The 16,300-nt window shown below is 48.1% G+C and overlaps 1 protein-coding gene across 5 annotated transcripts in view; it reads left to right on the top strand.

Moving 5' to 3' along the window:
- LOC126575095 (protein Teyrha-meyrha-like) overlaps nucleotides 1-14,588 on the top strand; it is a 23,377-nt gene extending 8,789 nt beyond the window's left edge. For 3 of the 5 annotated variants that reach the window (XM_050235636.1, XM_050235638.1, XM_050235635.1), the window contains 6 exons: nucleotides 11,680-11,906; nucleotides 11,986-12,177; nucleotides 12,369-13,315; nucleotides 13,381-13,588; nucleotides 13,676-13,750; nucleotides 13,851-14,588. In XM_050235636.1, the coding sequence (XP_050091593.1) occupies nucleotides 11,680-11,906; nucleotides 11,986-12,177; nucleotides 12,369-13,315; nucleotides 13,381-13,588; nucleotides 13,676-13,750; nucleotides 13,851-13,922 (1,721 nt within the window). In that variant the 3' untranslated portion in view covers nucleotides 13,923-14,588. The remainder of the gene's footprint in view (nucleotides 1-11,679; nucleotides 11,907-11,985; nucleotides 12,178-12,368; nucleotides 13,316-13,380; nucleotides 13,589-13,675; nucleotides 13,751-13,850) is intronic. The other 2 variants (XR_007608247.1, XM_050235637.1) reach the window with 2 other exon arrangements.
- Nucleotides 14,589-16,300: the final 1,712 nt, after the last annotated feature.

Genomic DNA, 16,300 nt, shown 5'->3' with positions numbered 1-16,300 from the left:
TTTTAATAAACAGAAAAATAAAAAAAGAAACTTGATATTAATTGGTGGCTGATCATGAGCTGTATGAGCAATACAGCATAAGCTATATGAGCAATTTAAATTCTTAGTTTTCAAAGTCAAAATTGATTTAATTAAAATTTGTTAAATTCAAAACACTTGAAAGAGTCCTCCAACTGTTTACAATCTCATTTTATGCTGAATAAGCTAGAATACGCAGATAGAGCTAATCGACATTACAGTTTTGGTTACTTTAGAATGCAAACTAAATTAAAACAACAGGATTTTTTGAAAATTATATCTCATTTCGCTCTAGGAGCGTTATGTATACTTTATACTTTGGTGCATTCCTACTGTTGTGGCGCATACAAATCACCATTGAAACCCCCTTTTTGCATCCTGAAAGCTATGATGAATCCTTGAAAACACCTCGCAGAGTATGTGTACAGTTTAAAAATTATATAATTGTGGAGAATTATGTTTACAATAATAATAAGAAACCAATATGAGCCTTAAATTGAAGTACTGTTATAAAAATTTAGTTTCAAATCGAACAACTAAGAGTTAGTTTCCTTATCAAGCCGGCAACAAATCTTCAAATTGTCACCGACTTAACATGCCATCAGTTTGTCAACGTTTGATTCGAAAGCATTTATTTATTATGTTTCGCTTTTCGCTCCTACAACACCACGTGACCACGTTATCTTAAGATCATCGAAACTCATTTGCTAACGCACGCTACGAAAGCGCAAAAGGCCAACTGCTCAACAGCTGTTAACAGCCGGTTGCCAGGTCGAGTTGGTTGGAACGCGCGAAGAACCAGAAGCAGACAACCGATTATGACGGTGGTGACGAGTGCCGGCGGTTAATCCCTGTCGGCACCGAACTCAAAACCGAAACCGATCACAAGAGAGACCTATCAACAGCGCAATCCGGAACGTTCCACACGGAGGCACAGCGCGAGGCTCACCAAAAAAAAAATCCCCGGGCTCCAGCAGTTCGCTCGGTAGTTAATCTCCTAATGACAGCCTCAAGAAATTCGATCGAGTTCTCCCCGGTAACATCGGGCCCGGTCTGGGAGAAGCGCGTTCCGCGGATGGCCTGATTAAAATCTTCAAATTTAATCAACTTCAAGCATTCCAACCCCAGCTTTCCCCTCCACTGTTGACGCGGTGCGGCGGTGCGAAAAAGAAGGATCGAACTGGCAGCGAAGTGTGAAGTGTTGTGTGGTGTTGCATCCAATTCCGGAGCCTGTCAGTCCGGCGACCAAAACGGCCAACGGGAAAGATGACGACTACCGAACGGGTGTCCATCATCAACAACAACCCGGTTCCTGCTACTTAACGGGGCTACATTCACACATTTATGGCCATAAACCGAGACCGGGAACGCTTATGCTTTAATGCAAATCGAATCAAGTCAGTCCGTGCAGTCAGGCGCAACTCGAGCCATCACTGCAATCACTGCAGCCAGTTAACTTTGCTTAACACTTTCGACACTCTTAACCAACCCGAGGGTGCTGGTAGTACATTAGCCATAGGTTAAGCCACAAGCAGCAGCAGTAACAGCAGAGGAAACTGGGAGAACAGCCACACCATTTCACGGTGGATGAGTGCGCACAATCAGCGCAATATTCCGGTGACATCTGCCTGCCAAACAATTAGGAGGGCCTACCGTCAAAAACGGTATTAGGTAATCTGCTGCGAAAACCTCGGAAAATTATTTTAATTTATCGAATCCATCAACCAGAACTGATCCCGGAGCCGGTGCCCAGCGCCTGGTGTCAGAGTGAAGGTGATAACGATCCTGCCAACCAGAAGCAGTGGAGAGGTTATTCCATTTTAATTCCTACATCGCCACTGGAACTGGAACGGGGCGGCTCACTCACTTCTTTTTGTCGGGCGATTTATCTGTTGTCGGTAATCCTTAAAACCAACAACAATCCAACATCAACGGAGGAGGAAGAGGGGAACGGAAGGGAAGAAGAACCCCAGGACAGGCGGCGCAGGACAAGATAGCAATAAAAAAGTCAACAACACCGTTTTCCGGACCCCTCTCTCTCCCTCTCGCTCTCTATCTCCTATACGAATGCCTTTCATTGGAACAGAACTCCACAGAAACAGCAACAATAACGGGAGTAGAAGCCGTTGGAAGAAGTAACGAAAAACGAGGAGGAGGAAAACGGAGGAAAAAACCCGCAAATAAAAGGCCAAACTGGCAGCGAACTTCTCAACTTTTCAATAGAAGTCTTCTGCCGAGCTGAACTGCCAGGAGAGCTCCGCTCCGGTTCGGTATTCGCAAAGGGAAGCAAATCTGGAGGACCGCACGGCTGCTGTTTGGCCGTTTTGTATTCCTTGTGCCCGGTGTTTCCCCTCACGGGCCGGACCGTGACGCAAACGGTTTCCCTTTTTACTCCCGGTACCTCCGGTGAGCGACGATTCCGCCGCGTCGACAGGCGGAATCATATAAAGCACAGCACTGAAGAGAGGGAAGAACGGACTGGAGATAAAAGGGGGAGGAGAGGTGCCACATCATTTGTCTCGTTGATGGGCACTCCGAGGAAGAGAGAGAGAGAGATGACTGAGGTGCTGCGAGGTGCGAGGGCAGTAGTCTTTCTTGGCACATCTGGGTCGCAACAAACAATTTGTAATATTTTAGAAAAATAATATAATCTGGTATTTATCATTGACTAACCGGCCCTTCCGCGGGAGGGGGTGTCAGAGAGTGAGGGTTTTGTTGTGTTCTCTTTTTTTTATTGTAATCGGTCGTTCATTCCTCCCGAGAGGACTGGGCCAATTTCTGGGTGCGAGGGTGACTGTGGGTTTTGCGTGTTAAGCGGCGAAGTAAACCCACGGCAATCCTTCGGAGGACGCGGAGTTTGAGCGATTGAGCGGGATAAGAAGGCGCTAAACCGATGACACGTAGCACCTCCCCGGGATAACGATTTTCCAAGGGAACTAGACGTGATGGTAGAACGCTTATTTTACCGCAAATTTATTAGGGAAAATCAGAAGCGGAGAAGGATGGAGGTTTGTTCTCTAATTCGTTTAGAGTATTTGCGACCACAGAAAGATCCTTCATTCTTGGATATCATCATAAGCCAGAGAATATCAACGTATTCCTGTAATGCTTTGCCAAATCGCATTCGAGAATATTAAAACATGTTGGTTTTGTATTCTGTTTAGCCGTTTTGCAATTAACTTGTGATTAAGTAACATGAATTACTATAGTACCATATTTTTAACTGCAAGACAACTTAAAAGTCAATCAAAACTCGTTTAATTTGTTCACAAAATTTGACTACATCAACGATTGAAAAAAGGAAATCGAATGCCTAAAGGGTTTTATATTTCACACATGTTTTTAACATTTTTGAAAAGCGTTTCCCAAATCCAACGTTTTCAAAGTCGGTGACCATCGTACCGTAAAAACTACTGGACCGATCGATTTCAAATTTTTAACACATAATCTGTTCACTTTTTGCCTCCGTCAGGTAGCTCCGTCGAAATTTCATGAAAATGGTTGATACTTCTTTTTAAACAAATCTTTAAAATCGTGTTTTCAGGCAAAATGACAAAAAGCATCACTTTTTCAACTTTAAAAAACTGGCAAAAATCGAAAAATGGGAAATTCAAACAAAAATCAACGGGGCTACCAGAATAAACTTATAATCTATCAAAAGAATATCGATTTGTATTTTTCTGATAACCCATCACGCAGCTACGAAGGGCACCGTAAAAAGTACCTTTTCGCAGACTCACCTTCAGAAAATTGATGTCATGGAGAAAGGTTTTCATAAATCTTCATCAAAATAAAACCAAATATTCTTCAAAAGTGGCAGTTTTATATGCCATGCACTTGAAAATAATAAGTTGAATAGTTGCGTCACAAAAAAACGGAAAAATGGGCCTTTTGTTGTCCAGAAATTACCGAAGCCCCCTTAAATTCTTTTCTATTATTGTAATCTTTGTCGTAGATTCATTATTTTCAAAGAATTACATATTACTTCTGCATCAATTATATCCATCAAATCGACTTCTGTTTACATCTTCTTCAACTATTTTTGCTAATCTCAATGTGCTCCACAGTATGACTTTGTAATATTTGATTTAATTGAAAAATTAATTGAAAAAGACAAATGAAAGTTTACTTCATCTTACTATGGAACTAGCACTTAAAAATTGATTACCAAGTACGACACATAATACTCGATAGTCAAGTGCATTTGAATCCTTTACACTAACATAGCTAGAATTCTATTTGGACTCGCTAGTGATAAGCTATCAGAAATATCAGCAAAGCAGTATCTCGCCAGTGCACGCGCCAACTTCGAACATCAATAATTGAGCCCATACCGTCCGAAGTTTGCACCAACTACCGTGGTGCCAACTCCCGATGCCCGACTCCGACAACGACCTAATTGCCACCCATCATCAACGGGGCCACCGGACTGTCGGGCACACCAACTACGCGTCACCACCTTCTGCTGCGCTGACAAAGAACCAAATTATCTAAACATATCCTCACTCCCTCTGACTGGACTCCCCTTTTCACCTTCCCCGGATCACCGGGGACGTTTCCTGGCACACTGCGACATCGAGTCGCCGCAATCGGGCACCGGAAAAATGATCGATTATGTCTGCGATGCCGACAAAGTTCCTCCACCCACCGTCACTCCTCTCTCGCTCCCCGCGCGTCGATTAGGGGACCTGGTGGATGGAGGATAGATAATTTGCAAACTGCAATCGTCGTGGTTCTGATTGCACGACGATTGCGCCCAGTTGCAGTTTGCAGTTGGTGGCGTAGTCACGGTTTGCCGAGTATCGAGTAGCGAGTACCACGCACGCTATCGACTATAGTCGACGGTGCGACTCACGACGATGTCAACGTCAGACGACGTGGTCGGTGCATCACCGATCATGATGCTGATGATAATGATGATGCTGCTGCTGCTAGAAGCCACGTGATGGCAACGGCAACGAGTGGACTTGAACGCTGGTTACTCCAGTCACATCCGCCAGTCCACGGTCACACACGCGGATGCAGTCGAGTCGAGGTGCATTTGAATTGAATGCAATTTTTCTCACCACCACCACCACCGGCACCAGCACCATCTTTCACCCCATTCCAGTGTACGATTGTGTCGCTCCGGTCGCAAGATACATCGATGGCTGTCCGAGTATGGCAATGTCGAGGTTGCTTCTTCGGTTCCTAGAATCCGATCGAGTGATGCCTGTAAAAGGCGATTTGAAGATGCTAATGCACCGGCACAGCAAGGTGCCGGTTACTTTCAACTAAAACTGCAACAAACTATAAGTCCTATGCCACCATTACCGATTGTGCGTTCGGTTTGTGTGCATTAATCGCGCATCGAGCTCGAGTCTTAACATTTAAAAATCAAAAATCGATAATCAAATCGCCACACCGGGTGGTCCTGCGTATGCTGTTTATGCATTCGACCAACGGGAACAGAAACATAATATTTATACTCTAACCCTCCAACATTTCCGCCACCTTTTTCCAACAGAACTCGCTTGGTAGCTCCCTTTCGCAATGATCGATGGTCAAACTCGGCTTTGAATGTCATCATCAGTTGATGCGTTTTCGAACATCCAATGGGGGTCGTCACACCCCATCACTCCAGCACTAAGTGGCCGCTTTGCATAGCCACTCGGAACGAGGCGGGGGACGGGATGGTGGTTCTGTTCCGGTCATCTGCAACCACGGGTCCCCCACCGGGAAAACGGTCCGAGAGGATGTTTCTAAATTGATCATTCGGCCAGACCGGGACGATGACGCGCGACGACCGGCGAAAAACTCATTGTGACGCGGTGGACGACGCCACGTGGACGTCACGTAGGAAAAATTTTATAACAATTTAAAATTCGTCCGTACGTGAACCAAATATGTTATCATTATGAGCGTTGTTATTTGTGTCTCTCGCTTCCCGCCGGTAGAGGCCTCACGTGACGTCCCTCCATTAGTTGCACCGGACTCCGGACTGGTGGTGTCGCCAACAACCGTCGGGGGGGAGGATGAGTTGATGTCATCTATGTTGTGTTATGTTGTGCGCTTTTTTCATCGTTTCGTAGTTGAACTTCACACTTCACTCTCTCCCTCTCTCGCTCTGTGTGCCTGCTGTGGCCACACGCTGGACGCAATACTGTCGGAATGTCAACCAGCGTTCACCGTATTTGCTCCTCAGAAAACTCACTCGCAAAAGAATGCAAAAAAAACAAACGGACGAACGAACGAACGGTGTTGTTCCGTGGTTTGTACAGCTTCACCTCGTGTGCACACACGACACAGAACGGAACCACCACCGGTGTCCCCACCCCGGGGGCTGCCTCGGCTGTGGCAAATGTCAACCGGCACCTCCCGGCACCTTTCGGACGTGACGCGGCCGGCCGGTGCGTGTGCGGCACATTTTTGCTCTTTCATTTATTGTTTGTTTCATTTCTTGCTGCTACTGTTGACCGTTGGCTTCATTGCACATTATTGCACATCCTTCACACGCAAGAGACGCAAGAGACGAGAAGGGCTCGATGGAATGTCGAACGGAGTCGATACCTTTGAAGCTTCGCCATCGCAAGCTATTCGATTGATTTGTCCGCATCGCATCCAGACCCCGTTGGTTGGTAATTACGGAACCGAACCGAGCGTGCACACCGAGTGCGATGCGCGATGTCGTAAGTTGTCGATCGAAAGGCCACCATCTGAGGCTCTGAGTTATGATACATTGGCTCTGCGCCAGCATCGGCAGCCATCGAATGAAGTTGTTAGGTCCGCACGGTTCAGGAATGCCGATCGATTGACTTGTCCCCTTGACGTACCACCGCACACCGGCAGTGACTACTAGCACTGCACCACTGCACTAGGCCCTAGCGTTGAGGAGCATTTTCTTGTTCTACAAAATAAACGTCCAGCGGTGTTTGAGTTTTGCGAGTTGTGACAGATCACAGCAAGCCACTGCCGGGAATGGCATGTCCGGGGCATCAAAGTAAGCGCTGGATAAGATGTGTCAGTTGAAGGGACTGGAGAATGGTGTGCTCCATCGCAGCATCCATTACAGAATTATCCTTAATTTCACAACAAACTGCGCACGAATTGTAGTAGCCTGTTAATCTGGTTTGGAGATTATGTTTTCCTCCAACAGACATTTCATTAAAACCAAATCAATTCGATCCGCATGTCACAATTGGTGCGGAGTCCCGGAAAATCCCGGAAATGATGCGTCTGATCAAACTCAATTTGGTGACAATTAAAAGAAAGGACATTTCATGACAGATGACATTCAGGACCTGCTCTGAGAGACCGAAGGAGAGAAAGCACCGCAACGGAAGCTAATTCAATAAAGCAACCAACCATTTCCACCATCGCCCAGCCCAGTCAAGGACACGCACACTGGGCCGTAGCGGAGTGATTTGTGATACACGTCGCACCTCGCTGGAGTCGTCGTCAAGCAGCGTCATCGTCGGAGTGACAGCGGCGGTGGCCTCGCGTATCATTTTTGCTCCCATTCCGTGCGTACGAGTTGATTTATCGGCACGCTGCCTAATTGGATCTGCGTGGAGACCACAACAGAAAACACTCAACCGGAGCTCGCCCGCTATTATCTCGCTTATGAGTTTCGCTTCGAAAAAGGGCGCTCTTGAAGTTCCCTTTTTTGGACCTTTAGGACCCGACGGCCGTCCCAATGCCCCCCCCCCCCCCCCCCCGTTTGGGATTGGGTGGTTGCTGTGTATTAACGATTATTGGATCGCTCGATCGAGGTTCGGCATCGGAATCGGATCCGATGCCGAAACGGGGCCATTCATCGTAGCTGGTTGAAAATGAAACGATTGCTCGAAGGCTGGCTGGCTGGCAGTGTGTGTTAATTGAGACCGGTGACAACCTCAGCTCCTCCATTTATAGACGGTAGCCAGCTGTGCGGAGCGCGCAATTATTAGCCCCGTGTCGACGCTCCTGTCCTCTGCTTCCCATATGCCAGAAGCATTCCTTCGTTCAATCGATCGATTGATCGGTGCTCCCGGTTTCTGATAGTTGCTCGAGCGAGCAAAAACTACACCGGGAATGAAATCTTTACGTGTACCAGCCCTTTAACTCATGGCACTGGCAGCAGCAACAACTGTGCAACCTACAGCACACTATCATAATACGATAAATACGGAGCGTAAATAAATAAATTACTGCTGGTAATAATCTCCGCTAATTTATTGGCGGCAATTATTCTTCAAAAGTCGGAACCCCGGTCGGAGCTCAGAACCAGGCCGCTCATTCGGCCCAATCGGCATTGGCATTTGCAGCAAATCTGTACCGCAAACAGTGCAAGTCACATTTATTAACATAAGGAGCGAAGGAACCGAACGCAGCGAGCAAAAAAAAAGTTATGTTCTAATTACCAGGCCGGGACCGGTACTGGGATTGGGACGTGCGTACCGTCCCCAGCACGATGGTGACGATGTTGGTGATCCCGATAATATGGACAAGTCAAGCGGTACAGCCAATGGTGGTGGTCTGGATGGACGGTGATCTGGTAACAGCTGTTACCACATCCCTGCCCGACTCTCGACGAGGGAAGGTTATGTTTAGTTTTAGAATCATGGTCCACGGAACACTGGAAGCCGGGAAGCTGGTTCGAACGAGGGAAAAAGGAAGCGAGAACGAGCGAATGAGTGTTACGTTGTTGTTGAAAAGCAGTTGTCTAACTACAGTTCCAGTAATCCGGCTCCGGCTCTCTATCGCAAACAAATCCAAATGGTCCCCAAACCACTTGGGGTGTAAAGTAACTACCATAGTGCGCTTGGCAGCTGCTCCGATCGATTGAGTGCAGTCCAGCGGTAGAAGTGAGTTGCGATTACAAATGTGATTGCATTAATCTTCTGCGCCACTCTCTCTCTCTCTCGGTGTGGCAAGTGTCAGACACCTGGGTTGAGGTGCCCGGGACCACATTTTACTGTATTCATCACATCTCATTTAGCGCGTTGTTTAGTGGCGTACCTCAGGGCTTTTCGCACTTCGCACTGGTCCTGTCTAACTGTTGGCACCCCTTTTTGGAACTTCCGGGCTGTTCTCGAATGTTTCCGGCCAGAAAGATGAACCGGACCGTAGCAAGGCTTTATTACTTTCTCCCTGAAACCCCTTTTTTATCTTAGGGAGAAGAAATAGAGCATTTTGCACGCACAATTTCCCTCAGAAAGTACCGAAAGTTTTTTTTCTCTCTCGTCCTTTTCTTCATCTCTTTACGGTATCGCCTATGGTCATTGGAGACGGTCATTTCGTGCTCCGACGAATCATGAAGCGGAGTGTGGCGAAGCGAAGGCCCTAGGTGACCGATGACGGTGCGCAAAACGATGACAAAATCCCATTTAACGCCGCTACGCAAAGTGTAACTTTTATTCAATTTCCAAAACCATCGCAAAACCAGCGAGAAGCGAGTGAAGTGTGTCCACTTTACGGTGCAATGTGGATGACCCTGGGGAGCTGGGGAGGAAAAATTGCTAAAAAGAGATCCGGATCCAGAGACAAGATGATGCCACGGGGTACGAAATCGGCGCAATCCTGCAGCGAAGGGTGCACCACAAGGATTGCGTCCTCAAGAAACTGGAGAGAAGAAGAAAAAAGCATCCACAAAATCCTCTCCAAGACCGGTGTGGCATCCGACGACTGCTCTGCAAGCCAAAGATCAGACGAAAGTGTCGCCGAGGTCGCGACGCTTGGTTGCCATTTTAATATCCTTTTTTTTTTTGGTGCTTTCTCTCGTTCTCTTGCTGCACAAGTGGCACCCAAATTGGGTGTCACGGGCTGTCACGGGATGTCCGAGATCCGGCGCGATGATGGAACAACTTCCAAGAGATTGAGCAAAAAAAAACGGAACCGATTTTTTCAATCTCTTTGAAGGGTGGCCACGCATTAGATGGCAAACAGGCGCCCGGAAATTAGCCGAAAATGGAAAAACAAAGCTGCTAAAAGAGAATTTCATTAAGTGGCAACACACAGAATGGGTGGACGGATGAGCAATTCCGTCTGTTACAGCGCTCGCTGATCCGTAATCCGATTGTCTTGCTCCGGGTGTTGGTTCCAGGTGGTGAGCTAGTTCAAAAGATTAAAAGCAACATTTTGTGACTTCTCAACACAAACCATCAACTAAGCAAACTAACAGCAACTTCAGCTTGATTTATACACAACATTCTGGCACAATATTCAAGTCCAGAATGCATGAAGTAGTCACGCTGGAAGGGACGAATGTGTGCATTACGGCGTCACATCACTCGACACCGCACACGCAATTCCGGCCTCATGTCGACTGACTGACCAGAGATTTCAATTAAAAGTTAATAATCTCTTTTTAATTTGTAACCATCACCATCACCCCGCGATTGGTGGTGAACGAACTCAATCAACCATTCCATCGCGCCACCCAGTCATCCTCACGTCCCTTGGCCCTGCCACCGGAAGTGTCATCCCATTCCCGCATAATGCTGAACCACACGACGGACACAGCTGTAATGCACGGTTATCCACGTGGAATGGAATCAAAAAATCATAAACACTCGACACAGGTCACTTCCTAGCTTCCTGCAGACCAACCACAGACGCCTCGCGACGGGTTGTCTCCGCACCGTGCGCCAGTCGCCAGTGTGGTGGCGACATGTTTTCTGTGGTCACAGTCACATTCCACCTGGACGCCGGACACCCTGGACTCAAAAACTAATTCCATCAGCCAGTCGGTCAGTCAGTCCGAATCCTGGTGAGTTTCTGTTCAACTGTCTGCTACTTCTGCGGCTGTCACCAATGCTAATGAGAAATGCTTCCGTGTACCACGGAAAGGGTGTAGGCCAACATTAGAACCTAAACCATTTGCTCAGCAGTAGCATAGACGGTAGATTGACTTTAGAAACGGATCATCACAACTGTGGCGTCTCCTGTGGGGACCACTACAATTAGACCCTGTATCCTCTGGTGTCCGAAACCGACCACAAATTACCCGGCAGCAAACACGTCCCGTGGCATCCTTGAATCCTTCCCTTCGAGAAGGATCGTATGTCTTGTCCACGGTACGCAACGGATCCTTGTAACGAGCGGCCGAGGAAAGAGGAAATCATAATATGTCGCAATTTGGAAAACCACTTTAACCACTACATAAGTTTGCCGTACTACTTTCCCCAAATGGAACCGGCACGTGTACGGACTAGAAAGTGTCTCGACAGCCGACATTCGACACCCTCGAGGCGTCGTTTTTAACACAAACTTTCCACCAACGTGCTGTTGGCAGACGCGGAAGCCGAATCAGCATGACACCGTTTTGGCCGGCAGCTGTTTAGGAAAAAATTCTCATTTTCCCATTTTCTGCAACATTAACCGCACGACTGGCAGAGCCGACAGATGCGACGGCAGACAGCGTCTTCTGGCACTAAAGTGCTGCTGCTGGAGCCCTGGGGAAATGTCGTTTAGACGTTAAACTTCATTACGATGCAGTTACGAAGGGGATTGCCATTTCTTCTGGCCTCGGTAACCCGGTGCCTGGTGCATCAGCGGGCGCATTCGGGCGCAACATTCAAACCGGAAGCGAAGGAAGCGACAAATTGCAATACTGCGGACTCGGGATCGAAAAATGATTCAATTTATCAATCCAGTGCATCATCTAACGGCATCTCATCCATTCCGTGTCACCGAACACAGGTATTGGGCCACCGAAGAAATCGTTCATCGGTACACCGCCACCGAACGGGTGTCCGGTCTGTGGCGTGCAGCTCTCACCAAGTGACCTGGAGACCCACTTCTCCGCGGAGCTGACGCGGCTCACCAAGATGACGTCGCACGCCGAGCGGATCGAGCTGCGGCGAACGCTCAGCGTCGACATGCACACGGTCCAGAACAACCTGCAGGGCCGAACGAGCCGCTGGGAGGTACGTTGTGGTGCTGCACACTCACAGACCATGAGGTGATTGGTGTGATAATTTCCCACTTCCCCCCACTCCATGACAGACGTTCAAGAATATTCGCAACAAACGTCAGGATCGGCTGCGCGGGAAGCTACGGAAGCGGAAGTTTGACGGTGAGGATGGATTCGGGTTGCAGCTGACCAACATCAACTGCCAATCGTGCCCGGTGTGCCATGGACGGTTGCAGCGGACCCAGGAGGAGATTGCGCAACACATCGAGGAGTGCGTCCGAAAGGTATGTTGACCTCTGGAGTGTCGTAAAAGTATTCCCGTCCAGGCATCTGTGAAATGTCACAATTTCCGGGCGATCTGGAGCTTTTGATCGTAGTAACCATTACAAAGTTTGACAGGAGAAACGGCAGAAATCATAGTAAATCCTAACCACAGCTCACGTAGACCTTCACTATCCTTTACCCTGCTCTCAAGCAACAGCATCAGCATCAACATCAGCAGGCGCAACAATCGCAGCAGGCGCAGCAGGCGCAGCAGCAACAGCAACAGTCACCAGCGGGCCACCAGATGCACCCGGGACATCACCACCATCACCATCCGCACCATCATCATCACCATCAGCAACAGTCGGCTGGCCAGTCGGCAGCGTCCGGTGGTCCTCCACAACCGCCACCATCATCCCATCCACCATCTTCGGGGCACGCGTCACCCCAGGACGAGGATGAAACCGTTGACGTGGAAAGTTACGGCGATGAAACGTCAAACGGTGCGATCAACATGTCCTCGAACGTGATCCACCATACCAGTGTGGCGACGGGGGGTGGTGGCCCAATGCTCCACCATCACACCAACAATACCAGCAACAATAACAACAACAACAACACCATCATCAAACCGGATACGCTGAACTCCGGCAAGCATCCACTGGAGGAGAGTGCCATCAGTTCCCTGAGCTCAATCGTACCGCACTGGGATCGGGTCGCCAAGGGTCGCCTGGGTATGCCGCTCGGTTGCAAGCCCACGATGGAAGATCCGCGCCCTTGGGCGACCGGATTGAAGCCAAGGTTGTTGTCGGGATTCGAGGGAGCCTCGGTAGCGGGTCCACCACCGGCGGGAGTGCCACCGATCACGGGGGCCGATCACACGATCACGCGCGTCACACCGACCAGCAGTGATCAACGGATCGACGTGGATTACGATCCGGAGCATGGCGATCACAGTCAGGACATGGTGACGGATAACGATGAGGAAGTGATTGTCGATAATACCGACGATGAGGAAGCGTGCGTGAAGCGACCAGCGCCAGCGCCAGCGCCACGACCGAGCCATTTGACTCAGCTGAACGGCCATGGAGCGACGGTGGCGTCGATTGCGAATGGCCATGGCGGTACGCAGTCATCACCGAGGGAAGACAAGAACAGGTAGGTGCGACTAGAGCACTGTCGGTGACCTCGGTGGAAGTCCTGACGTTTCCCTTATTGTGCAGCACGGAAGAGGCAACCTCGTCGGTCGAGATTGATTCGGTCACCGATTCGATGGCATCGCGTACGGCTGGCACGACGCCCAACTCTGACTCGTACGTCAGCACGTCCGAATCAGCGGAACCGTCCTCGAAGGCGCAGGTACTTGAAGAGCTTAAGGCCCGGATACGGGAACTGGAGGGATCACCGCACTACAAGTGTTTCATATGTAAGGTTAGACTTTGACTTTTATTCATTGCTGCTACTCCTGTTGCTGTCGAACGTTTTTTCCTATCTGGCATCTCTTCTTCTGCTCTCCAGGAAAAATGTAAAACATTAATCATATCGAAAATCTGCGGACACTATCTGTGCGAAGAGTGCTGGGTGACAGAATCGGTAAGCAACTGCACACCGTCTGATGACATTTCTTATTTCTAGCACCTAGGATACGTTTATATCAACATTATTCTTCTTTTCTGTTTCCCTCCACGATCAGGATTCGTCCAAATCTTGCCCTCGCTGCAAGATCATCACAGCGAACACAGATTTTAGGAAAATTCATGCTTAAACCTACCCCAACCCAACCCAACCACCAAACCCCCTTCGACCTTGTTCGCCGCTATTAGAATGTTTATTTATTAGATAACGTTAGTGTATTTATTATTACCGTTTATTAAAGCAATTTCATTTTCAACTGCTTATTGGCTATTGAGTTTACACTCATGGTGAAGTGACATAGCGAGCGAGCGAGCGAGCGAACCCCCGCGAAACATCGAAAGCGAATAAAACAAGCATTGCGAAACAACACGAAAGCATCGACTCAATAAATGTGGCCAGCAAGTTGTGGCCATACCGAAAACCGAACCAAATTCGGCAGCCCTGTCGGGTGGAGAGGCGGAAACGTACCAAAATGTCAATCATTCTTTGTAAAAAAAAAATAACTGCACTAGGGAACGAATAGGGAAGATGATGGGTCAAGTGTTAGTGTCTGAAGAAGACGTTTTGAAGACGATACGTGCAATAAGTGTTTTCCCCATCCTGCCATCATCCTTTATCCTGGCCCTCCCTTATCCTTACTCGACCTACACGTGAATGAAGATGCAAATGGCAGAAGGTAGAAGAAGCGTTATTCCGCGTGCTGGAAGTGTGCCGGAACCGTTGCACCCGCAGAACTCCCTTTTAATCGAATCGTTGTTATAGAGAACAATAAAAAAACACACCCACATACACCATACACAAAACTTATCTGCTTTCCGTATTTCAAAGCTTTGTGCAATTCTGTGTTTGGGGGAGGGAATACGGTTCAAGTGAAAGAAATTTGGGAATCCGAACATTTGCATTTCAGCCAACCATATCACATTCGTGGAGTCGTGGTTCTTTGGCCGGTGGCGGATTGATTCCAATTCTTTTCGCAATCAATGTCTATAACTGTCACTCAATAGCGATAGCTCGTTGAACCTTTCTTCTGGAGAACTTATGGTATGTGGCCTGGGTTATCATCGTTCGCCTTGCCCATGCCAGGAATAGCTTTACACTCACAAGATATTCTTGCAGATCGTGGATCTCTATCATTTTTGGATTGCAGAGGAATAATGGTCAAGTATATGCGCTCTACAAACAAATAATTTTAGAGATTAATTTAATTGAAATGAGGATTAATATTACATCGATTTGATCCAGAGATGAGAGGATCTAATTCAATTTGAAGAAAAGAGTCAAGGCGATTTGCCAATCGAATTATAAAAAATCTTAAAAGTCTTGTCAAATATAAATTATTGCAATGCAACCTTTTAACGTTAACGCAACCTGTCTGGCGTCTGCTCTCTTCTACAGGGCCATTCCCTTGTTGTAATCCGATTTTTAGTTTGCAAACCTCATCCCTTTATAACCAATTCGCGAGTTTAAAGGATATACGAAGCTTAGAGTGTGACCAATTCACCGAAAAACACCTCAACAAATATCCACTGGAATCGCACCTTCAAAACAATCCCCAAAGATCCCAGGCGTACCAGGCCTTTTTTCGTCAATCCTTAAGCCATCGATCTCCCCCCTTCATTTAAAGCAACCAAGGCTGGCTGGTGCGGTTTTACAGCATCTCAATTTACACTATCTTAAATCCGATCCGGCTTTTTCTCCCTGGAATTGAGCTGCCAATAAGCCGCCAGCCATTCCAGCCACGAGACAAACCGGCCACGCTACAAATCGTCGATGAATTGACTGCCAGATTCATCAAATCGATCCGCCGTGGGGGCTGGGAACGGTCGCCTCGCGCTCGCGAATAACCTTCACCAAAGAAGACTCCATTCAACTTCAACGCGACGGTGTCCTCTACAAGCGCGACAACTCGGCGAGTTTTCGCAGCAGAAGCAGCGCGCCACCGTAAAAAGCGAAAACCTGCACACATTGCGCACGGTTCACGGCATAGCTTCAGGCACATTTCATATCATCTTCGTCTCACGGTTTTGCAGCGGCAACACCAGGCGACGGCAGCAAGTTTTATCACCCTCCATCGTCCGCTACCACGGGACTATCTCACACGGTAGCACACGGTAGCAGGTCCACGGTCCGTTGCCATGTCCGTTGAAGCTTATGAATGAATTTGTAAAGCAAATGATAGAATCAATAAAAATATTACCTCAATATGATCTTCAACACCGGTAGCTGCTACCGGTCGTCTGCCTCGGATCAACTCGTTTCATCGCTCATTTCTCATCCCCCTTGGTCCCCTAGAAGGTAGGCGGGTAGGGAGGGAGGATGGGAGTCCATACGGGACGGGCAGCACGAAAAGACAATCGACATCGGCTGTACAACCTTTTAGAGTTCGCGTCAGTGTGTCTCTAAGACGAGTTTACAATCCTGCCGAATGCCGCCGCATGCTACTGTCCTACCACTCTCCCTCCTTTCCGTCGCAGGTACGGCCTTCATTAGGGATAGTCGCTCCTCGCA

The sequence above is a fragment of the Anopheles aquasalis genome, chromosome 3 (genome assembly GCF_943734665.1).
Source record: "Anopheles aquasalis chromosome 3, idAnoAquaMG_Q_19, whole genome shotgun sequence".
Lineage (NCBI taxonomy): Eukaryota > Metazoa > Arthropoda > Insecta > Diptera > Culicidae > Anopheles > Anopheles aquasalis.
This window is presented reverse-complemented; position numbering and strand designations above follow the sequence as displayed.